We start from the raw sequence: 26,146 nt of genomic DNA, 5'->3' as shown, positions 1-26,146 counted from the left end.
CCGCTTTTCCTATATATTAAATAAAAGTAGAGTAAAACATTAAAAAGAAATTGATGAACTGATGAATTTGTTCTTGAAGTTGGTGAGTAATGGTAGTCTCTATTTCTACACTTGTAACAGTGATTGACCTTCAAACCATCATTTTTGTTCTTGCTCGAACGACATTGTAGCACTGTATCCTTTTCAACTTTTTTTTTTTTCTGTTTTTTGTTTTGTTTTTGGGTATAGATAAAGTTGAATTGTTTTTGGTTTTTATTTGTGAACATAGGTAATGATTAATTTTTTTTATTGCTTTTGTTTCTGGATATAGGTTAAAGATTGATTTAGCGGTATCTTTTTTTTTTGGGGGGTAAATAGGAAAACTGAAAATTGTGCAGATGTTTCAAGAATTGTTACTCAGTTACATAAATTGTTTGGAGGGGTCAAATTCGAAACTTCTTTGTATAAAGGGAAAGGTAAACTTTCGTAAGTCTTAAAACTGAGCGATAAAACCAAGAATATACTTGTGATTTTCATGATTCTTTCGTGGTTAAGGAAGGGCTAGCTAGCACAATTGCTACAACAAGAGAAGACAGAATGATATAGCTCATTTTTGTGGTTTGTTTTAAGATCCGGATTCGGGTGTGGGTTATTTGTAAGGGTCTGAGTTAGGCTAAATAGATGGGTATATCCAAATGAGTATATAGCTTCCACGTGTCTCTTTGGTTGTTAGGTCCTACTGGTCTGTTAGACAATGAGGCATTTTTGTTTAAAAGTCTAACGGCAAGGGTATATAAAGTCGGATAGTATAACGGAGGACAAATATAAATAATATTTGAAAGTAGAGGGATATATATGACCCTTTTCCGTATGTTAAATAGGTAACGGTAGGGGTAGAAAGTATCGAATAGTATAGCGAGGGATATATATAACTAATATTTGATACTACAAGGACACATATAGACCTTTTCCGTTCTAAAAATACAGTAGGAATCTATCTCGTTTTATTTTATTTTGACTTTTTGTTAATTTTCTAAAAAGACATTCAAAATAAGGATGCCTCCTTTGATTGCCCTTTTAATTTGGTCCCTTTATAAATGCAACAATGATAATAAATTCGGTTACTCTGTTTTCTCCAGAAAGAAAAAATGGCGTCACATTTTTTATTTGCGTTTTTCCGTGGCTAAATTTTTTAAAAGTAGTCATGACTCATAAGTGTGAATAATATAATGAAATTAATTTTGATTTTCAATTGACGATATAGGCTATGAAGGCAAATTACAAAAAGAAATATTTCATGTTGTAATTATAATAGAGAGAAAACATAAGAAAATAAGCAGCTATCAGAAACCTCATCTATATATTTATGTACTACTCTTTCTGTCACGAAATGTTTGTCACTTTATTCATTGTATTAGGGGTGTACAAAGAAAACCGATAAATCGCACCAAATCGATAATTCTAGTCAAACCAAGAAAAAAAATTCGACTATGATTTGGTTTGGTGTTTGAAAAAAAAACAGCCATAATTGGTTTGGTTTTAACTAAAAAAAGTCAAAGCGAAACTAAACCAACACGACATTACATGTATACACATTTTTAAAATATTTTATACATAAAATAATTATTGTAATATAATTTATAAATATTTTTAAAACTTTTTCATAGTTCTCTTTTGTAATGTATTATTTCAAGTTTGGACTTAGAACTTTTGAATGATCAAATATATTTTATAGCCCATAAAATTTAGTAACTCAAATATAACCCAAAGTAAAATCAAATCAATAATAATGCTAACAAAAAAAATTTAATTTAATACTAGGAATGACAATAATATTGGGTTCGCGTAAACAATATTAAGTTATTGAGTTATCTCAAGATGAATCCCCAGCCTCATGAAACTCAAAATCAAATACCACCCAAACCTCCTGATATTGATCATGATAATTCCATACACAACAACCTACAAAATAAACTATCCTTCAAAGAAACGCTAACAACCTCTAGCCCAATTATTTTTGACTCAACTATAAATCAAAAGGATTTGGAGTTGTCAGAGGCTACCCCAATGGAAGGAATGATCGAACAGTCTGAAATTTCTAACACACGAGGCCTTAAAATTATCTCGTTGTCAGAAGAAGATAGACAAAGAATTTATGAGCCCTAGAAAAATGCTATCACTGTGAAGCTAGTGGAAAAACGTATGTTACACCACTACTTGAAGAAAAAAATTCAAGAATTATGAAGGCCAACGAAGGATTTCCAGCTGATTGATCTTGGTGAAGACTATTACATAATTAAGTTCAAAAAAGGTAAATATGGAAAATGCTATTCAGCAAGGGCCTTGGTTCATCAATGGTCACTTTCTTTCCATTACAATATGGAAACCAAATTTCGTGGCATCAAAAGAAAGATTGACAACATCGGCAGTGTGGATTAAGCTCCTCAACTAGCTTCAGAATTTTATGATAGTAAAATACTTGAAAAAATTGGTAATGCAATTGGATGCCTACTGAAAATTGATGTTTGTAAATCAACCACGCTAAGGGGACGGTATGCAAGACTTTGTGTTGAACTTCCTCTAGAAATCACAGTCCAACCCTTCCTATATGTTGGACACCATAAACAATACATCCACTATGAGGGAGAAAACTTCCTATGCACTAAGTGTGGAAGACTAGGCCACACACTAAAATAATGTAATTACATTCAGCTAGATACCAAGGCTAGTAAAGAGACATCCAAGGAACGACCAACAACAACAACACTGGAAAACCAACAAGCGGAGTGGACAATAGTGTCCTTCAGCAAAGGAAGGAAACAAGGTATGAGAGGTAACCACCAAACCATCAACAAGACAGTCAAGAACAATAATGATCCAGGTATCTCCGTTAAATTATTTAACTGATAAGTACCTAGATACTCAATTTTTGCAGTATAAATATAAGGATCCTAAGGATACCATAACCTCCATGGAAATGAAGGATGCAAGGAGTCCGGCCACCATAGCTTAGGAAAAAAACCACCATACAAATAAAAAATAATTTCTCACTCTTGAATAGGAAGCAAATGCTTTTAGATGAAACCACTAATGAAAAATAATTCAATATTACAAATATAAGTTATAGTCATGCAAATGAACAAATGTCCACCCAAAATGAAGATATTGACATGTTGAAAAATAACATATCTACTTCCAAAAAAGTGAAAATAAATCCATGCAAAATAACTCTCTAAATGACAACACTACCCCCTACTAATAATAACCCTACTACCCCTATTACTGAAGAAACCAAACAATTTAGTAATAACCCAAGCTTAACTAAAAATCTGGATCAAAATCTCTCTTTAAGATTTGATAATCTTCCCTCCCCTGAGCATGCAGGCCAAATGGCAATAAAAGATAGAAAAGAAAAACAAATGTCCTCCAACCAAAAACACGCAATGGATACTGCATCCATGGAGGACCAACCTATAAACTAAAGCATTGAGCATCCAAAAGCCATGCAATTGGCAATCTCAATCATTAACCTATCACCCAATCCCTCACACACTACTAATAACCCCACTCCCACGCATGTTTTAGAGATCTTAAGTATCGCACCCTCTATTCAAAATTCCAAGAATTCCATCAACCCTAAAAAGAAGACACATGCTCATACAAATTTTACGGCAACACAGAGCACTTGCTATGGAAAATCTACCATCTTTGCCCCTTTAACTAGAAAACTCACAAATAATTTATGTCCAACCTCGACAAGCTCAGGACTACCAACCTATCTCGTAGATGGAAATGGGACTTATGGGCCATGTAGTGTCGTTCAATCTTCAAATCAATGGCCAAGATTCGATTGTCATACTACACAACACACAATACTTAGCCCAATTGGTAGCGGAGGGCATGAGGTTGGCCATAAACAACTATCTAAACCAAGTATGGCTAAACAACATCATACAACCCCTAGCTCCTTCAGTGAACCCATATCTAGTACATGCAATGAGAAACCAATGGAATTTGCCACCACATTTCAATCCAATCTACCCACAGAATGCTATCCTAGACGTGCCATTCTTCCCACCAGAAATATTAACCCAACTCAATCCCATATTCATGCCATGGGAGAACCCTTAACCAGTCCAGGAGCTACCAATTCCCCAACCACACCAGCAACCTCCACCACCACCCCACCAAGTAGCTCAAGAACCAGAACCAGTAGAAGCAGAAATGGAGGAGGAAGAGGAACCACTCAACATAATTTAGAATGAGTCCAAGAGTTCTCAAATCTAGACTAGGTAAAGGTATATCTTTTCACGGAGATGGAAGAGAAGAGGCATGTGCTCAATTGACCACTAGCATTATACAAATGCTCGATGGACATCAGGCCACCCCAGGATCAAACGGTGGGCAACAAAGCCATGATCCTAGTTCCATCATTGAGAAGGACCCAATACTGGGGGTAGTGAGGGAGAACGGGGAGCCAGCAAACTCAAACTTTAATGTCTATGAATCGTCCAACCAACTTCATCATTTGGAACATAAGGGGTGGAAACAACGAAAATTTTAGAAGTAATTTTAGAGAATTGGTGGACACTTACAGGCCATGCATGGTTGCTTTGTTAGAAACTAAAATGGGAAATTATGTTGAGCTACTTAATGACTTTGGCTTTACGGAGATGATAGAGGTTCCAGTAGAGGGTCATGCAGGAGGCATCGTGGTGATGTACAACCATGAGGCAGTGACTATTGAAAATTTTGTTCGTAGGAATCAAGAAATACATGCAATAATAGAGGTACTACCTATTCGTAAACCTTGGCTTTTTAGTACAATATACGCTAGCACTAACATCCTTAATAGAAATGTTATGTGGAAAAATCTTGAATATATTAGCAAAAATTACATAGGACCTTAGATGGTAGGAAGAGATTTTAATGACATTTTTGGTGCAAATGAAAAATATGGAGGCAGACCCCTTAATGATAATATGGCTAAGTTTCTTTCGTCTAAACTTAATAGTTGTAAATTACTTGATCTTGGATTCAAGGGATGCAAATATACTTGGTCAAACCATAGTGTCACGACCCTAAACCCAGACCCGATCGTGATGGTGCCTCTCGTGAAGACAAGCCCAGCCGACACAACACCCAATTCATTTTAAGCAACTAAAATAACACAATTTAAGTCTTTAACATGATCAAATCCCAAATAAACTATGAAATAATACAATTTGCGGAAAAACCAATACAGCCCGACATCGGGATGTCCCAGTCATGAGCATCTAACACAAGTCGGGTAATACGAAAAAGGAACTACACAGTCTATTACAAATGTCACAACCCCGATTCGCCCTCCGTGAATCATCGTGACGGGACCTAGTCTCTACGACTTGGTAAGCCTAAAATGTGGAAAATAAACCAAAGTGCGGAAGAAATAATAAAAACAGAAATAGTGAGATAAAACAACGTTTAAAAGTTCCGCTCGGCATTCACAATAGCAACTCTCAAAAACTAATACATTTCCCAAAACCTGGAATCTCATGATCACAAGTCTTTGAATGTCTACCAAGTATCTAACTCCAGAATAACTAACAAGTAAAGAAAATACAAAAGGGCTAGTACTAAAAAAGGAGAGTAGAAAGGGACTCTTCGGTCTACGGACGCGGCAGATATACCTCGGAGTCTATACAAATGCCTCATCTCAAATGTGAGTCTAAGTGGAGGTACCTGGATCTGCACATGAAAAACATGCACAGCAAGGGCATGAGTACACCACAACGGTACTCAGTAACTGCCAAGCCTAACCTCGGTCGGGTAGTGACGAGGAAGGTCAGGGCCCTACTAAGGTTAAATAAAATATATGGTGTGACAGTATAAGATAAAGCAGTATAGTTGAAAGATAACGATAAGAATTAATACATGGTAATAAAGATAACTACAACTGAAAAAGAGGCAAAAACAATCACAAGGTATATCACTCTTCACAATGCAAATAACCGGGGATCTCTAAGTATCATGAGGATCTCTTAGTACCCTCCATGTATGCCAGAGATCTCTTGGTATCCCGAGGATATCTTGGTATACTCAATATGCGTGCTAGGGATCTTTCGGTATCCCGCACCTCAACTCAAATCATAATACGTGCAGTAGATCTCCCGAGATGTCGTCCCGTAGTCCCAAAGTAAAAATACACAGCAACAACATAAAGAATACTCAATTAAGCTCAATTTCGTACCAAGTAAAACAGGTAATTCTAACCTAACATGCTTCACATAATACAATTAAGACAGTTTAAGCAAATAAGCAATAAAGTCAACTAAACATACTTTTCTAATCTAACAACAAGCTAAAAGTTCAAGTAGAGTAAGCAGGAAAGGAAAAACACAATTAAAGCTACTTTAGTGAAAATATGTTTTTCAACAATTAGCACAAGTACGCACTCGTCAGCTCACGTACAAGGGATTTCAATTACCACAATACCAAATCCTAAGGGGAATGTCCCCCCCCCCACTACCACAAGGTTAGGCAAGCCATTTACCTCGAACCAGCTCAAATCAAATCTGAAACCACGCTCTTGCCGCGAGTACTCGACTCCAAATGGCCCAAATCTATTCAATTCAATTTCATAATATAAATAACCCTTCAAGTAACTGATTCTACAAAGAAATTCTAGGCTAATATGCAAAATTAGATAAATGACCAAAATGCCCCTCAGGCCCACGTCTCATAATCGGGTAAAATTTATATTTACAGAATCCTCACACTCTCACGAGTTCAATCATACCAAAAGTACCAAAATCGGATCTCAATTGGTCCCTCAAATCATCACTAAAAAGTCTCTAATTAATTAAGCCCTAACCCCCAAATTACCACTGATTTTCCTTAATTATTCATGCTTATAATGATAACAATCATCTCAACAATGAGTTTAGGGACCAAATACCTTACCCCAATGAATTCCTCTGAAAATCTCCCTTGAAAATGCTCCCCAAGGCTTCTTCCCGTTTGAAAAGAGGTGAAAATAGCTCAAATTCACGAAGGCAACTATTTATATGTTCTGCCTAGCTAATCTGCTTCTGCGGTTATGGGACCGAACCTGCAGTCCCGCTTCGAGCCAAGGTCGTATCTCCGACTTCTTATTTAAAGGGGAACATCCGCACATGCGACTACCTTACCGCAAATGTGGTGCCGCTTCTATGGTGCCCTGACCGCATCTGCGATCAACTCCCTTTTTGCCTTAAACTGCTTCTGTGGTCTCGCACCTGTGGTCCCCAAGCTGCAGGTGCGGTTATGACAGCAGACTTAAAGCTTCAGCTGCAACTTTCAACTCCAAACCTTTTCGTCAATTATCTGAAATCATCAATCATCCTAAGGCCCCCGGGACCTCAACCAAAAGCACAAACAAGTCATATACCACTATCCAAACTTATACCAATCCTTAGAACGCCTAAAATAACACTGAAACGATGAATCAACCACGGACTTAAGCCTTATAACTTTAAAACTCTAAATTTACGCTTTTGATCAAAAAGTCTATTAAACCTCGTCCGAATGAACTGAAATTTTGCACACAAGTCACATTCAACACTACATAGCTATTCTATCTTCCGGAATTCCATTCCGACCATCGGATCAAAATCTCACTATCGAACCGGAAACTTAAAAATTCGACTGTCGACATTTCAAGCCTAAATTAGCTACGGACCTCAAAAACACAATCCAAACACGCCCCTAAGCCCGAAATCACCCAACAAAGCGAACGGAACCATCAGAATTTCATTCCGAGGCCGTCTTCACATGGTTCCAACTACGGTCAAATCTTCAAAACTTAAGCTCTCATTTAGGGACTAAGTGTTCCAAAACTCTCTTAAACTCAAAACCGAACATCCCGGCAAATTAAAATAGCAGAAGCAAACACGGGAAAAACAGTTAATAAGAGATCAGAGCGTTAATTCTTAAGACGACCAGCCGGGTCGTCACAACAAAAATCCAGCACAAGGGAAAGAAATAATGATAAGAGGGAGAAACATTGGGTTGCGAACACCGAGCAACTACCTAGTGGACTCCAAAAATCTGCTGGAAGCTATCAACCCTCGCTAGCAGGACCTGAAGCGCCTAAATCTGTACACAGGGTGCAGGGAGTAAAGTGAGTACTCCAACTCAATGAGTAATAACATTAAATGAAGACTGAGCGATAAGAAATCACGTAAAACACAACAACATGCTATAAAGAGGCAGAGTAAAACCAATAAAGTGCAATAAAACAGTGAAATCTCATAAAACACCTTAGTTCAGTATAAGATTCTTTAAAATACCTTTTTAACAGTTAGAACAAATAAATGAAAGGCAGCTAGAAAAGACAAACACATAAAATCCGCCCCAAGGGCACAATGTCAACAGAACCAGCCCCTCGGGCAATAACATGGAACAACACCAACCCATCGGTCTATATCTCATATCACAATAGGTACCCACGCTCACTGGGGGTAAACAGACTCCAGGAGGGGCCCCTTACGTCCCAAGCACAATATCAAGTCATCTCGTGGCATAATCAATAGGCTCTCGGCCATATATCAAGCCACCTCGTGGTGTACAACTCACGCCCTCGGTCTGAAAATCATAAATCAGCTCATTAACCTCACAACACAGGCCCTCTCCCCTACTCAGTCAGAAATCTCTAAAAGCTACTAGGGCACAGTAAAACATGACGCTCAGCCCAAAATATCATTTAATGTGTTAAAACAGAGTAAACATGGCTGAATTATGAAAATAGTATAATATAGCATGACTGAGTACAGATGTAAAATCAAAACAGTGAGGAAATATCAGTAAAAATCCCATAAGGGTTCAAATAGTTAGCACGAAGCCCAAATATGGCATTCAGCCCAAAACATAATGATAGCAAACAGTTTTCAATCAAATACGCGGTAAAATAGTCATTCGGGATGGACTAAGTCACAATCCCCAACGGTGCATGACCCCACGCGCATCATCTAGCATGTACATCACCTCAATATAGTACAACGATGTGTAATCTAGGGTTTCATACCCTCAGGATAACATTTAAAATCATTACTCACCTCGATCTTGTCCAAACTCTAGCCGCGATGCCTTTGCCCCTTGAATCGGTCTCAACTCGCGTCGAATCTACCCAAAATTAGAATCACGACGTCAATATATGCTAAAGGAATGAAGCCCATGCAAAAATAATCAATTTACAACATAAAATCCGAAATTAACCAAAACCCGACCCCCGAGCCCATGTCTCGGAATTCGATAAAATTTACATCAATAGATTCCTTATCTCCCCATGAGTTCATACATATCAAAAGTCCCAAAATCTGATTACAAATGGCCTCTCAAATCCTCAAGTCAAGGTCTCCAATACCAAGCCTTAATCCCCAATTTTTAACCCATTAATTTCCATTAATCTTAGGACAAATCAATGAAATAATGCCTTAGTATCGATTATTCGGTTTAAAAATCTTACCTCCAGACGTTATCCCTTGAATCCCTCTTCAAACGCTCCCAAAAAGCTCCAAAACCGACTTGAAATGGTGAAGAACAACTCAAGAATCGCGAAGGAATTCTTTTATACCTTCTGGCCTAGGCTTTTCGCACCTGCGGTCCAGCACTTGCTCCTGTGATACCGCTTCTGCGGTCCCAAGCATCGCTTCTACAGTCATCACTTAAACCTTCAACTTTCGCATCTGCGATGCACAACCTGCACCTGCTCCACCGCAGGTGCTGTTCCTCAACCGCTTCTGCGGTTTCTGCCTTCCTTGGCTCCTTCCTCTTCTGTGACTGTTCTTCCTCATCTGTGGGGGTCGCACCTGCGGCCTCCCAACCGCAGATGCTGTTATGATAGCAGACTTAGCTTCAGCTGCCACCTCCAACTTCCAAACTTTTCGCCAACCATCTGAAATCACTCTAAGGCCCCCGGGACCTCAACCACAAGAACAACCAAGTCACATACCACAATCCAAACTTATACCAATCTTCGAAACACCTCAAACAATATCGAATCAACCAAAATACATCAGATTCAAACCTATGATTCTTAAAATCTTCTGAATTACGCTTTTGATCAAAACGTCTACGAAACCACGTCCGTATGAGCTAAAATTTTGCACACACCTCCCAAATGACATAATGAACCTATTGTAACTTCCGGAATTCCATTCCTACCCCTATATGAAAATCTCACCTATCAACCGGAAAACGCCAAAATTCCAATTTCGCCAATTCAAGCCTAAATCCATTCTGGGCCTCCAAAATACATTCCGATCACACTCCTAAGTCCCAAATCACCTCCCGAAGTTTTTCGAACCATCGAAATTCACATCCGAGCCCTTTAACACATAAGTCAACATCCAGTTGACTTTTCCAACTTAAGCTTACTCAAAAAAGACTAAGTGTCTCAATCCTTACCAAAACCTTTGCGAACCAGAGCCAACCAACCCGATCACACATAGTACCGATAAACAAAGCAATAGGAAGCAGAAATGGGGGGAAATAGAGCGGTAATTCATGAAACGACCGACCGGGTCGTTACACATAGACACAAAAATAAGGGTCTTATAATGGAAAGACTTGATAAAGTATTAGGAAATGAGGAATGGGTAGATTTATTCCCTAAAAGATGTATAATTCACCTCCTTAAAACTTATTCGGATCATAACCCTATCCTAATAGAATTAATCCCTAGAAATAGAATTCTTCACAAACAACCCTTTAGGCTTGAAAACTTTTGGTGTAAACACCCAGAATTTCAATCTATAGTTAAAAATAATTGGTGTGACTCTGACTGCTTTAGAGCTAACCAAAATTTTGTGCTAAACATTAGAGATTGGAAAAATATAACATTTGGTGAAATAATAGGTAAAAAAAAAAAAGAAAAATTATAGCACGGCTAAATGGTATTCAAAATTCCAGAAATTATGCCTCTAGTATTTTCCTCCAAACTCTTGAAAAAGATTTAAAAAGGGTCTACAATGATCTGCTTAGGATTGAGGAGGGTTATTGAAAAATAAGATCTAGGGTAATGTGGCTCAATGAGGGAGATGCTAAAACAAAATTCTTTCATATTTGTGCCTCAAATAGGAAAAGGAGAAACAAGATAATTTTTTTTAAGGATGATGCAGGGAATTGGATCAACCCCCTTTTAATTATGTCTCATGTAAAAAGCTACTTCACAAATATTTTCACCACTTCACACCACAAAACAAGCATGATTAGTCCTCTAAACTATAGCTTAAACACGTGTCTTTTAAACCTAAGCTCATTAGATAATCCTTTGCTTCATATAGAAATTAAAAGGGCTATTTTTTCCTTTAAACCTTTCAAAGCTCCAGGACCAGACGGACTTCATCCCCTTTTCTACCAAAAATACTAGAATATTATAGGCCCTTTAGTTGTGAAACTATGTCATGACATTTTTTGCACAGAAGAAATTTCCAAAATAATCAACAAAATCTATATTTGTCTAATCCCAAAAATTCCAAATGAAAATAACATTAGAAATTTCAAACCAATTGGGCTTTGCAACACCATTTATAAAATAATTACAAAATTTCTTGCAAATCGTCTTAAGCCATTACTTGTACAAATTATAAGCCACTTTTAAGCAAACTTCATGAAGAATAGAAGAGCTTCTAACAATGCAGTTATTATCCAAGAACTAGTTTCCAACTTAAAGAAATTAAAAGGAAAATAAAGTCACATGATTCTTAAAATTGATCGAGAAAAAGCGTTTGATCGGCTAGAGTGGTCTTTTGTCCATCAGACCCTTCAATATTTGAACTTCCCTCCAAAATTCTCAAAGCTTCTATTAAATTTTATGTCCACAAGTTCAATAGCAGTTTTAGTTAATGGTTCCATTACAAACTTCTTTGAACCAAGTAGGGAAATCAGGCAAGGAGATCCCATATCTCCTCATATCTTCATCCTTTGTTTAGAAATGCTATCAAGATACATAAATCATCAAGTTGATATTAGGAATTGGAACTCAATAACCACAGGGAGAAAATATCGAAATTTTCCCACTTATTCTTCACAGATGATCTTACCTTGATGCAAAGGTCAATAAGAAATCATGCCATGCTATTAAGAGTGGTTTAGATTACTTTTGCAATTTTTCAGGACAATGTATTAACCCTACTAAATCCAAAATTCTCTTTTCAAAAAATTGTTCTGAAACTCTCATTAAAGATGTTACCAATACGTTAGGTATTAAAAAAAGTGAACTCTTTGGTACTTACCTAGGCTTCCCTATTTTAAATACATACCCTAGGCCAAGGGACTACCAATTCATAATTGATAAAATGCGGACTAAACTAGTAGCTTGGAAGATGAAGTGCATTAATATAGCAGGTAGAACAACCCTTTCTCAATCAAGCCTAAACTCCATACCAAACTATTATATTCAACACACATTACTCCTAGAAAGATCCTTAACAAAATTGATAAAGTGCAAAAAAAATTCATCTGGGGGTACTACCACTGAAAGGAAGAAAATTCATCTTATTAAATGTCTATTATTTGCCAAACAAAAGCTAATGGAGACCTTGCAATCCATAATGCAAATTCTAAAAATTTATGCACCTTAGCTAGCATGGTATGGAGAATACTCACTAATGCTACCACATTCTGAGCTACAATAATGATCTCTTCCTGTGCAACTAGTAATGCTAAACATAAAAATTCTTTCATCTGGAAAAGCATTAAAAAGGATGGGATTTATGCTCTAAGGGTATTATTTGGTCACCTTATCGTCATTCCAACATGAACATATGGGAAACCAATTGGATTCCAAAGGTAGAAAACCTTAGAAAAACAATAGAGGGCCCCCTCTTATAAAAGGATTATTCCATAAAATTAAAGGACATCTTTGATGGGAAAAACTGGTTACTTGATAAATCTCCCTCAACATTCCAGATGACACTAAAGAAAACATCACCAAGTTAAGAATTCGCCTAAAGGGCACAACTAGTGACATTCCAATATGGTCACTAACTACAATGGATTTTTTTACGACCAAAACTTGCTATAACCTAATTGAGCCTCCGAAAAGTACCTTAGTAGATTCCAAATGGATTTGAAAATTAGCTTGCCCCAATAAAATCAAATTCTTCTTGTGGCATTGTCTCCATAATAGGATATCTTGTACACAATACCTAGCCAAGATTGGCTTAAATATCGATTCAAATTGCCCTATATGCAAATGTAATGAGGAGGAATCAATAGTGCACATCTTCTTTAATTGCAAAGCCTCTAAAAGATTTTGGGACAGTCTTGGGTGGGAACATTACTATAAGACCCAAGGTGAACACTGGCTTATTCAGCTAAAAGCTTTTGACTACCCAATAAAAAATAATTTTATAAATTGAGACTCTTTCTTTCCGTTTGCTATATGGTACATTTGGTTAAATAGGAACAATAACAATCAAAACAACACTACAATTCCTATTAATGGTGATTATATTATTCAAAAGGCGACTGAATTCAAACTCCTCACTGAAAAAATTATGCATATTCGTCAAAAAACTCCCATCAAAATTGGATGGCACAAACCACCAAAAGGATGGTTTAAACTGAATATTGATGCTAGTTTTGGCAGTGGTACTCAAAAATATGGTCTGGGAGGTGTATTCTGGAATGTCAATGGACATTGGATAGTGGGCTTTGGAAAACTATCTTATGTAAGCAGATCATTAGAAGCAGAAATAAAAGCTCTACTAGAGGGATTCAAAACAGCTCAAGAATGGGGAATGCGCCCTCTTGTAATAGAGACAGATTCCGTGGAGGTTATTCAATCTATCCAATAGGGAAATAGATTATATGATGACATTGTTAATGAATGCAGGTTGTTAATGCACCAGCAGAAGGAGATGATCCTCTAGTACACATTCAGGCAAGGAAATAGTATATCTCATCAGATAGCTAAGAAGGATGCGGATCAAACGGAAGGCAAAAATACTTTTGTTGAACCTTCAAGTTATGTAAAATGTATTGTGGAAAAGGAACTACTACAATACTATATTTTTGTGAAATTTCTATCTTATGAAGCTTGGAACACTGCAAGCTTGGGAAATCAAAGTGTCCTTAGTGACACCAAGTATGCAAGTCATGTACTAAATGCTACTTAATTATTAATATATATATATATATATATATATTTCCTGTTTGCTCAAAAAAAGACAATAGTATTGGATTTTTTTTTGTTTTACATTGGTTTAGATAGTGAAAATGCATAACTTAATTTTAATATTGTTTAGTCATGTACTTAATACCTGTAGTACTTATTAGTCACATTTATTTTAGCATGACTTAGTACTTTAAGAATATGTTTGTTTTTATTATAGCTTATTAATTAACGATATTTATTTTATGCGAATTGTTGAGTATTTTAGTATAATCATGACTCATCTTGCGTTATTTTGTATTATTTTATTAGGTAACTTCTTATATATTTTTATCCTACTATGACCTAAGAAATATTAGAGCACAAATTATATATTTTATGCTATGAAGATTTTGTCGGAAAAGAATCGAAAAATCTGAGAAAATCAAAAAATTCGAAAAAAATCGAGATTGGAAACCCTGACTTTTGTTGGTTTTGTTTTAGTTTATAGATTTAAAATTCCAAGATAATTGGTTTGGTAATTGAAAAATTCGAACCAACTCGACCTATGTACACCCCTACATTGTATAACTAGATTAAGTGAATTTTGACTATCATTTTAATAGTATATCGTTTTCTACTATATGATACGAGGAAATTGCAGTTTCTAGTATTCTTCTAAAGTTTTTGAATTTCTTTCTTAAAAATGAACTATTCTTATCTGATTAGTTCCAAAAGTAAATCAGATTGACTATAGTGTTGAAATAAATTTAAACGAACTATTTGGTTCAAAGCACTAGCAGACCGTTGTGGACTCTATTAGGAAAACGAAGTTGAAGAGTTCTATTTCTCTACGTAAAGTGAGCAGACTGTCATCTTCTCTTCACCCACCGAACACACATAGGGATGTGTCACGACTCAAATTTACCATGTTGTGATAACGCCTAACGTGGAACTAGGCAAGCTGATTCTTTTACCAAAACAATCCGATAATCCAAAATGAAGATGTCTTTAAGCTATTAATTAATAAAACTTCACAATATAAGTCTGAATAATAAAGTGCAGAAAGAAAAACCCGACATCGGGGCGTCACAAGTCATGAGCATCTACTAATAACTGTCTGAAAATGCTAAGACTAATACAGTCTTGAAATCAACTAATAATATCTAAAGAAAGATAGGAGGGAGAAGAGCAAGGTTGCGATCGTCATGTAGCTACCTTGCTAACTCCACAGATATGCGGTGGATGTAATCAACGCTTGCTAGCACGTCCAGCAACCCCTGGATCTGCACACAGGGTGCAGGGAGTAATGTGAGTACACCAACTCAGTAAGTAATAAAAGTAAATCAAGACTGAGCAGTAGGAAAAACATCTCGTTTAAAAATCCAGTTTCAATAAAACCGTATAAAAATATTTTTCAACAGTTTTCCAACAAGGTGATAAAACAGTAAGTAAAAATGATGAAAACATAAATAGCCCCTAGGGCAAAGCATCACTCGTGAGCAGCCCCTCGGGCAAACAAGGATTATAAACAGCCCATCGGGAAAACCTCACAATCGCTCGTGGATAGCTCCTCGGGCATAACATGAATCAAGAACTGCCCATCGGGAAAAACATCATATCACTTACTCAGGGTATCCGCACTCACTAGGGGTGTGCAGACTCCGGAGGGGCTCCTACAGCCCAAGCGCTATAAAAACCATCTCGTGGCATAAATCAATCAGGCCCATGGCCTCTCATGATCATAAATCAGTAACATTATTCTACGGCACGCAACCCGATCCCATAATATCCTCACAACATAGGACCTCAGCCTCACTCAATCAAAAACCTCTCAAGCCACTCGGGCTATCAGTAAAACAGGGTGTTTAACCCAAAATATCATTTTATGCATCAAAACAGAGTAATAAAGATTGAGTTATGAAATCAGTAAACACAACATGACTGAGTTTAGATCTTAAATCAAAACAGTGAGAGGATAATAGGAAAAGACCCCTGAGGGTCCAGATATCTTTGGCACAAGGTCCAAATAAGGCATTCAACCCATTTTATAGTAGTTCTTTCTAAAATACATAAGTATCATATAGTTTTCAGTCAAATATGCAACTTTATAGTTGCTACGAGACAGACCAAGTCACAATCCCCAATGGTGCACGCCCACACGCTCATCACCTAATATGTGTGTCACTTTAATAGTAAAATAATGTGAAATTCGGGGTTTCATACCCTTACGACTAGATTTACAATCATTACTTACCTCAAACCGGTCAAATCCCTACTCCGCGACACCCTTGCCTTTAGAATCAGTCTCCAAATGTCCCGAATCTAACCAAAAGCAATACAATGTAATCAATATAGGCCAATGAACCAATTCCTTACGAAAAACTATCAATTTATACAAAAATTCTGAAATTCACCCAAACCTGGCCCCTGGGCCCACGTCTCGAAATCCGAAAGAATCATAAAACTCGAAATCCCTTTCACTCACGAGTCTATACATACCAAATTCATCAAAATCCGACATCAAATGGTCCCTCAAATACCCAAATCAAACTCTCCAATTTCAAGCCATAATCCCCTCAATTTTATCCCTAGTTTCTACTATTTCGTGCTTACACAACTGAAAATTACCATAATCACAAGTATTAAGCTCAAGTAACTTACCTCAATGTATGTCCCCTTGATTCCCTCTTCAAAATCATCCAAAAAGCTCCAAGTTCGAATAAACATGGTGGAAATAACTCAAATTTTACGAAGGGTCCAATTTATACCTTCTGCCCAAGCATTTCCGCACCTGCGGCCCTTTTCTCGCACCTGCGCAACCGCTTATGGGGTCCAAACAACCGCACCTATGATTTTCATTTAATCGCCCAACACCGCTTCTGCGGTCCATTCCCCGCACCTACGAGCTCCACCTTCCTCACCTGCGATCCAGCTTTAGATTCCAAATCCGACATCTGCGATCCCCTTTAGCTTTTGCGGACCTCGCATCTGCGGTTCCCACTCCGCAAGTGCGGTTGAGACAGAATCAGCAGCTTCAGCTGCATTTACCAAATTTCCAAACTCAACGATAACCATCCGAAATAATCCCGAGAACCTCGGGACCTAACCAAAAATACCAACAAGTCACATATCAACATTCAAACTTAGTCGAACCTTCGGAACACTCAAAACAACATAAAAATACCAAATTACCCTAGGATTCCAAGCCTAAGAACTTCTAAACTTTCGAATTCTGCAAATGATGCCAAAATCTACCAAATCACCTTCGAATGAACTAAAATTTTGTACATACGTCACAAATGACATTACGGACCCACTCCAATTTCCGAAATTCCATTCCGACCTTTATATCGAAATTTCCACTACCGACCGAGAATCGCCAAATTTTCAATTTCGCCAATTCAAACCTAATTCTACCACGGACCTCAAAATCACATTCTGGTTGCACTCCCAAGTCCAAAATCACCTACTGGAGCTAACAGAACCATCATAATTCACATCCGAGATCATTTATACAAAAGTTAACATCCGGTTGACTTTTCCAACTTAAACTTCTAAATAGGAGACTAAGTGTCTCATTCCACACCGAAACCACTCCTAACCCGAACCAACAAACACGATACGATAAAATACAACTAAGGAACATATAAAGAAGCAGAAATGGGGGAAACAGGGATATAACTCATGTAACGACCGGCCGGGTCGTTACATCCTCCCCCTCAAATAGATTTAGATATCTGCTCTGCATCTCCTGCTTGGTCTCCCAAGTAGCCTCCTCCACGGGCCGACCTCTCCACTGTACTTTCACTGAAGCTATATGCTTTGATATCAACTTTCATACCTGCCGCTTCAAAATAGCCATTGGCTCCACATCATAAGTCAAATCAGCATCTAATTAAACCGTGCTGAAATCCAAAACATGAGATGGATCAACAACATACTTATGGAGCATAGAAACATGAAATACCGGATGCACACACGATAATCTAGGTGGTAAAGCAAGCTCATTAGCCACCTCCCCAATCTTCCGAAGCACCTCAAATGGTCCAACAAACCGAGGGCTCAACTTGCCCTTCTTCCCAAATCGCATAACATCCTTCATGGGTGAAACCTTCAGTAGAATATTCTCCCCAACCACGTAAGACACATCACGAACCTTTCTGTAAGCATAACTCTTTTGTCTTGACTGAGCTGTACGAAGCTGCTCCTGAATCACTTTTACCTTATCTAAAGCATCCTGCACCAAGTCTGTACGCAAAAGCCTAGCCTCGCCCGGCTCAAACCAACCTACTGGAGATCTATGCCGTCTTGTGATGACCCAAAATGTAATATTTAAATTAAGTCATCATCTCGGTATTTTAAGACCTTGAAAAGCACTATTAATCATTCCTCGACTTGTGTGCACAGTCCGTATAATTTTCCAGAAGGTTTTTATGTGAAAAATGGATTAAAATGTGAATTAGAGCTTTAAAACTCAATTGAGTTGACTTCGATCAACAATTTGAGCAAACAAACCCGAATCTGAGTTTTGACCATTCCAATAGTTCCGTATCGTAATTTGGGACTTGTTCATATGCCCGAAATCGAATTCGGAGGTCCCTAGCTCAAATTATCGCCATTTAACGGAATCTAGAAATCTAAGGCTAAAGATTTCTTAAGTTTGACCAAAGATTTGACTTTTGAGCAAACGACTACAGAATGGAATTTTGATGATTCCAATAGCTTTGTATGATCATTTCGGACTTCGGTGTACTGTCAGATTTGGATTTGGAAGTCCGTAGGACAATTCGACGCATTTTGGCGAAAGTTGGAAAATATAAGATTTTTGGAAAGTTTGACCGGGGAGTTGACTCTTTGATATCGGGATCGAAATCTGACTCTGAAAATTGGAACATGTTCATTATGTCATTTATGAATTGTGTGCAAAATTTAAAGTCATTCCGGATTGATTTGATATGTTTCGACGCAAACTATAGAATTTTGAAATTCATAAACTCATAATTCGATTCGAGGTGCGATTCATAGTTTGGATGTTGTTTGATGTGATTTGAGACCTCGAGCAGGTCCGTGTTATTTTACAGGACTTATTGGTATATAGGGACAAGGTATCGAGTGGCTCGAATGAGTTTCAGATGGGGTTCGGATCGGTTGGCGCCTTGTTGAAGTTGTTGAAATTTCTGCTGCAGAAGCTTTGGACAGCACTGTGCAATCGTGGAACCTACTTTGGAAGCTTATATCTTGAAATATATAAGGAATCTGAAAATTTGCAAAACAAAAAAAGTTGTAGCCCTTGAATTCTAGTTTTCAGAATGTTAAACCGTTCATCATTTGGACATTTGTACAGAAAGTTATGGTTGATTGAATAAAGGCTAGTCAAGCTGTTTTGAAAATTTTCCAGAAAGTTCTGATGTGAGGAGGCTACTTTGGAAGCTTATATCTTGAAATCTATAAGGAATCTGAAAATTTGCAAAACACGAAAGTTGTATTCCTTGAATTCTAGTTTATAGAAAGTTAAACCGTTAATCATTTGGATATTTGTACAGAACATTATGATCAATTGAATAAGGGCTAGTAAAGCTGTTTCTAGTATAATTTTAGTGACGACTTTTAGTGACGAAAATGGCTTTTAGTGACGGATGTGCAGAAACATTTAATCACAAAAATGAGTCATTTTGCCATTTCGTTTTGGAATTTTTAGAGCTCGGTTCTTGGGCGATTTTGGGCTATTTTCACGGAAAAACATTGGGGTAAGTGTTCCTTATCCTATATTGATTATATTTCATGATTCTATACTCATTTACATCATGAATCCATGAATTTATGGAAGAAAAATCAGATTTTTAGCAAATCTTCCAAAAACGAAAATTTAAGATATGAAAGCCAATCCGATGTCGGAATTCGATAATTTTTTTATGGTTGAACTCGTATCGAAATGGGTGTTCGAATTTAATTAATTGTCTATTTTAACAGTACAAAATCTAATAATTATTTCCGAAATTATCATTTCGGTGAATAATTTATTTCCATCCTCATAGTTACACCAAAATATAATTAACGTGATTTTTGCATATTTTTACAAATTCATTTGATATTTTTAAGCTAAATTACATAAAATTGCAATTATGGCCTATATTACGATTAATAGCGTTTTGCAATCATAAAATCATTTACAACATTTTTAGATTAATGTTTATATATTATTAATTTTCTCAGTGCTTTTAATTTGTTTTAAAATCATTTAAATATTTTTTATAAATAAAAAAGGTAAAACTGGCTATTTAACATGTAACCTCAGTTCATTTCAATTATAGCCCCATTACATTTCAATTTTAGCCTAAAAGTGACCCAATTTCAAACTCAAATTCGGATGACCCAATTCTTATTTTTACCCGACCCCTTAACCCATTTTCAAACCCGTCCGGATTTTCTTTTAAATCCTGGCCGTTGATCATTTTGATAAACGGCCTTGATTCACCCTTTCCTTTTTTAATCTCCTAACCCCTCTAACCCTAACCCCATTTGCACAATGACACCGCCTCTGAATCTCAAAACTCTCTCAAGACTCTCAAGGTCCTTTGGAACCCTAGCCTCCTCCTACCTTGTTCCACCGTGTTTTCACCGGAGTCTATGGCTTCTCAGGCCATGGACAGCCTATATTCACCTCCTCCGGCTCTTGCATGCATGATGCTCGAAGGTTAGAGGCCAGACCTCAAAGGTCTTCACTCAGACCTTCACCGATTCGAAGATTCCGGCCATCTCCGGCCTTGCTCCGACATACCATGGTGTTTTGAGCCTGATTCTGACCTCTCCGACTCAGATCGGTGACCTTTTCAAAGCTTTTTCTAGGGTTCTTCTAAAACCTAACCCGTCGAGGTTTTCCCCGATTTTTCTTTTAGACCTGTTGTGTATCTATGCTCTACTTGAGTGTTCAAACGATTTCCCTAACTTTTCTTTCAAAAATTACTTTCCGAAGCCTCTTTTACCATCTAGGGTTTTCGAAAAATACGTAAGTGTTTATCTGACTTTCTTCTCCTTTTCTTTTGTATGTATTTTCCTCTACTGTGTTCTTATGTTTTTCTTCTACCACGTATGTTCCTATACCGTGCTTTCTATATTCCGTTCTTGTATGTTTCTGCTATTGTGTTTTCTACACTATGTCCTTGTATGCTTTTCTACTATGTTCTACTATTTTCTTCTACCATGTTCTGGTATGTTTCACCTACTGTATTCTTCTATCGTGTTCTTAAGTGCTCTTACTATTTTTTTCCTTCTACTGAACTTTGTTTAAGCCTCTTCTAAAAGGATCTTCTTAAGCATGCTTCCTTCTACTGTTCTTATCAGATTTTTCTCATCATGCTTCGAATTTGTTTCTTTACTCTGTTGCTTTGAACTCTTCTATTGTATTTACATGCTATTCATGAGTTCTGTTGCTGCGAGAAGCATGTTAGAATTTTCAGTTCTTTTCAGAAACCTCTGAACATATTTCGATTCAACTGCTGGCCCTCTCATCTTTGCTTTATTGTTTGCCCGAACTGAGGTTCTTATTTCAAAACCCCCAACTCTTTTAGATAAATTTCGAAGTTTCATATGATTCTGACCTTTTGATAAACTCTTCTAAACTCTGTTACTGGATTTTCCACTGATTTTATGATGGCATGACAATTTTTCTTTCATACTTAACGTGTTTGTATGCTCTTTATATGTGATGAACCTTTCTGTAAAAGGGCTTTCCAACTTGTGATTGATTCAGAATCCCTTTTAATAGGTCTAATTGATTGCTACTGATTTTCCTTAAGTTAAAATCTTTCCTCTCTTTCTGACTTGGTTCATTGGTAATGTCGAATCCCTGATTCCTTGATTTACTGGGTACTAATTGATTTACTGTGTTCTTGCCTTATTTGGGCTAACTGTATATTTTAAAATTTTCTTTCCTTAGTTAAACCCCTATGTATTTACCCCTAATTTCCTACTTTACACAAGATGTTTACTTGATTCTCTTTCCTTAACTGATTGTTGTCCATTACCATTTGAGTTTGAACTCCTTAATTAAAGGAAGTTCTTATGTTGATTGATTATAATTGATACATAGTTCCATAATTACTATGATTCTTCCCTTACTCTATACCTGTTTTCCAAGCTATAAATACTCGACTCTTTTTCTTTTCACGACACGGAATACACTTCAGAGCTTCACTTAATTCTCACAACCCCTTCTAAAACTTTCTGCACTTTGGCTTTCTCAAGACTTCTGCTTTCATTTGTTTTTCCTGAAACTGGTGTCCTAGTTTTGATTCTAGCATCAACCCCAATGTGTTTACTTACAAGTTTTTATGTCTATGCCTACTTTACTGCTTTGTAGAATTCAACTTCTATGATAGTATGCTTGTGTCTTGCTATCTGTTACTGCAATGAATCCCATTCCCCATACCCCTTTATGTGCTTGAGCTGTGGTTTAAGACATGGCAATACACAAAGTTATTGTCCATGGATTAAAACTGGATCCTTTGGATCCTAGGATCTTTCAATTTCCCATACCTAGTTCCCTTAGGTGTATTGAGTTGAGATATAGTTTGGCAGCATCCAAGTTGCTCTCCAGGGCTAAACCTGACCTTCAATAGGTCCTAACTCTCTAATTTTTAGCTGACAGGCTGGTCAGGGGGGTGCCAGCTCTCCTAATTGCTGGGCATGACCACCAGCCTGCCTTGGCATTCCCTAATTCCCCTCTATTGCACCTACACCTATTCCTAGAACCTCAAGTTCTGCCCCCCTCTTTTGAGCCTTGCTTTGGGACCTTCGAGTTCCCTCTGAACTTGGACATTTGAGGGCTGGCCCTTCCACACTGCACTATAATCTAAATCTGCAATATATTTGGGGTGTAAGCACTGCCTGGAGTTCCTAAAACTCCTTGGATCTCTAAGATACCCCAGATAAGAGAAGGCTTTGGAATCTGATCTTTGGAAGTTGGTTTATTTCATATTTCAGACCTGGGGTCTGAATTAGGCTCTCCTTGGTTGGAATCTTTAATTTATGATATATTTTTTCTTATTCATTCTGGTCTGTAATAATCTTTAATAAACATTTGGGATCGGCTAGTGGAAAAAGGGTAGGGGGCTATGCATGCAAGGGGTAGATACCATGTTCATAGGGAATTACTATACTTCTGAAATTCTGCACTCATGTAGATACCATGTTCATAGGGATTACTATTTTTCTAAAGTTCTGCATTTTATAAATCATTGAAACTCTGCATTCTCATATAGATACCATGTTTATAGGATTTTCTGCATTCTCATATAGATACTATGTCTATAGGGTTTTCTGCAATTTCATACAGATGCCATGCCTGTGAGCCGATTCTAAAATTCTGCATCTTCATATAGACACCATGCCTATAGGACTTTCTGCATTATGCATCCGTCATTAGGCAAACCTATTATAGGATTTAAATACCTAATCAATTGCATGTAGACAACCTGCCTATAAGATTCCTGCATAAGCAATAACAGTGCTCAAATCAGTAACACCTAGAAAGCATGTCTATAAGAGCTGTTAACTAAACCTGAATCATCAACTCGCTTATAAGCCTAAAATCAGTATCAATAATGTTTAACGCCTGCAGATCTTATGTCCCTGTAATTGACAATTCTTTTTCTGTAATCAGTTTACTTCTTTATTTCTGAAACTAATATATATCATGCCTATAGGTTCTGTTTAACGCCTAGGCAAGCCTTAGGATAAAATTTTATAATTGCATCAGTTTTGATAAATACAACCAGCAGGCAGGCCTAATTCGGACTTTTTATTTGAAAATATGTGATAAATTAGCCACCCTTCCTATGTTAAGTTTAATACAGACCAAACCAGTATTTGTAAGTCATGATAAATAATCTGCTGCTTTGAATGAGGAGGACGACTTGAGCCTTAACTGCTATTTGTTTCCCTTTTAACTGCTATCTGTTATTGCTTGTCGCCTAGATTTTTATCTTTTTGAAAACTCCGCAAAAGCCCCAACTCCCTCCCGTTTAGGATTAGTAGTCCCATATGCCTCCGGGACTGATAGGATTGGGATGGGTAATATCATGCAATAAGTAACGATACCATTCCACGCTTTAACACCTTAACAGGGTGGGAAGGGTAGATATGGATATGATGACCGATGTGCTAATATCACGTGCGACCCCTCTTCTGAGGAGTGATTGCTGGGTATTGCATTGAAGTGATCCATATTAATCATAAACTTAGGACCCCCCTCCCTTTATTTACTTTCATCTCTTCTTGTAAAACTATTCAAATCTTTTTCATAAATTTCTGCCCTCTCTTACCTTCAAAAGTTTTCAACTTAATTGCAATGTTGTATGCAAGTCCTTGTTTGAGCCTTGATTGTTTACATGCAAAGTCACAATTGTAACATGGCCGGGACCACACTAGTGGATCTTGAGGGGTGCCTAACACCTTCCCCTCAGGATAATTTCTAGCCCTTACCCTAATCTCTGGTCTCTTCATCTCAAACCTTTCTTAAAGTGTCCTAATGTACTATAATCATTAGGTGGCGACTCTTCAACTTCTAAACCCAATTTTCGAAAGGGAATAGAGTTGTCCTTCCCATTGTCGTATACCCGATTTCTGACCCCACGATTAGAGAAAAGGGGCGTCGACAGTACTTGGTTTATATGTGCAAATTATATCGGTTAAAATTCGTAGACACCCATATGTATTTAATTAAAAATGGTTGACACTTAATAATCCTTGATTGTCATGCCTCATTCTTTGTTTGTTGAGTTTGTATTTATATGATAATTTAGTGTGAATGCTACTTGGATTTTATGTGAATTCCATGTGTTTGGTGATTTGATATTTCCTAGAAATAATTTTATTATGGAATTTCCATGCGCAAATAATTAATTAAATAAGGTAAGAAGAGGCATTAATATAATTATCGAAAATTTAGATTAAAGAAGGTGTTGCCCTATAATGAATTATTTTTCCATCCTTGTTGTTGTTTTGAGGTTTTATTTACATTGCGTGGATCATTGGACTTTTTGTTGTGAAATTAATTGATTTTGTTGTATCTTTGGAATTGATTGTGGCCTATGGACAATTTGTGATATGAATTATTTTATGGTGTTGTTGTGAGAATATTCCATGTAAATTATTATGTAATTTGAGTTATTATTATGAGGACATAAGGGTGGCATTCCATTGTTGATATTACGTGGGTATAAGGGTGGCATTTCACTGTGGTTATGTGTGTTGGGATATTGTATGGACGGAGTGATAAGGGTCGCTATTATACGGAGCGATAAGGGAGGCTATTGTATTGAGCAATAAGGGAGGCTATTATACGAAGCGATAAGGGTGGCTATAGGAGAGATAAAGGTGGCTATTGTCAGGGATGATTTGTGATGATGTGGGGTATTATGTTGGTAATTAATATGTGATGATCAGGGGATATTGTGCTGGTAATATTTATGTTTGTATGTGAATTCCTTGTGAGTTCTTTTACATGTTGTGCAATTTATTATATAAATTCAGTAAATTTGATAATAGTAAGATATATGTTGAAATTATGAGCCTGTGAATATTGTCGGGTGGATTATGATAAGGGCACGAGGTGCCGGGGAAAAGTTGAATTTATTATTGGTATGTGAAATGTCCATGCAGTTATGATATGAAATATGGGCACGAAGTGCCATGGTTATATAATTAAAATGATTTTGGCATGTGAATTTTCCGTGCAGTTGTGATATGAAATGAGCACGAGGTGCCATGAGTAAATAATAATGATATTGGCACGTGAGTTGTCCGTGCGGTTGTGATAGAAATATTGGCACAAGATGCCGTGAAAGTATGAAAATGGGCTAAGACCCATATTTTATGATTTGAAATGAGGTGTCACATGGTGATTTTTATTTGAAAAAATTATATTCGAGAAATATTATTTGAAAGATATTTATTTGAAAGAATTATATTCGGAAGATATTTGTCGAAAGAATTATATTGGGAAGATATTTGTTTGAAAGAATTATATTAGAAAGATATTTATTTGAA

The 26,146-nt window shown here is 37.0% G+C and overlaps 1 protein-coding gene across 1 annotated transcript; it reads left to right on the top strand.

Annotated features, from left to right (window-relative positions):
* The first annotated feature begins 13,499 nt into the window (after positions 1–13,499).
* LOC107828887 (uncharacterized) lies at positions 13,500–13,897 on the top strand. Its single transcript, XM_016656275.1, has 2 exons — positions 13,500–13,778; positions 13,838–13,897. Exons 1-2 carry the CDS (start codon positions 13,500–13,502, stop codon positions 13,895–13,897), a joined length of 339 nt encoding a protein of 112 aa, XP_016511761.1.
* Positions 13,898–26,146: the final 12,249 nt, after the last annotated feature.

This window comes from Nicotiana tabacum, chromosome 22 (assembly GCF_000715075.1).
Source record: "Nicotiana tabacum cultivar K326 chromosome 22, ASM71507v2, whole genome shotgun sequence".
NCBI classification, from domain to species: Eukaryota; Viridiplantae; Streptophyta; class Magnoliopsida; order Solanales; family Solanaceae; genus Nicotiana; species Nicotiana tabacum.
Note: the sequence above shows the minus strand (reverse complement) of the source record. Positions and strands in the feature narration are given on the sequence as shown.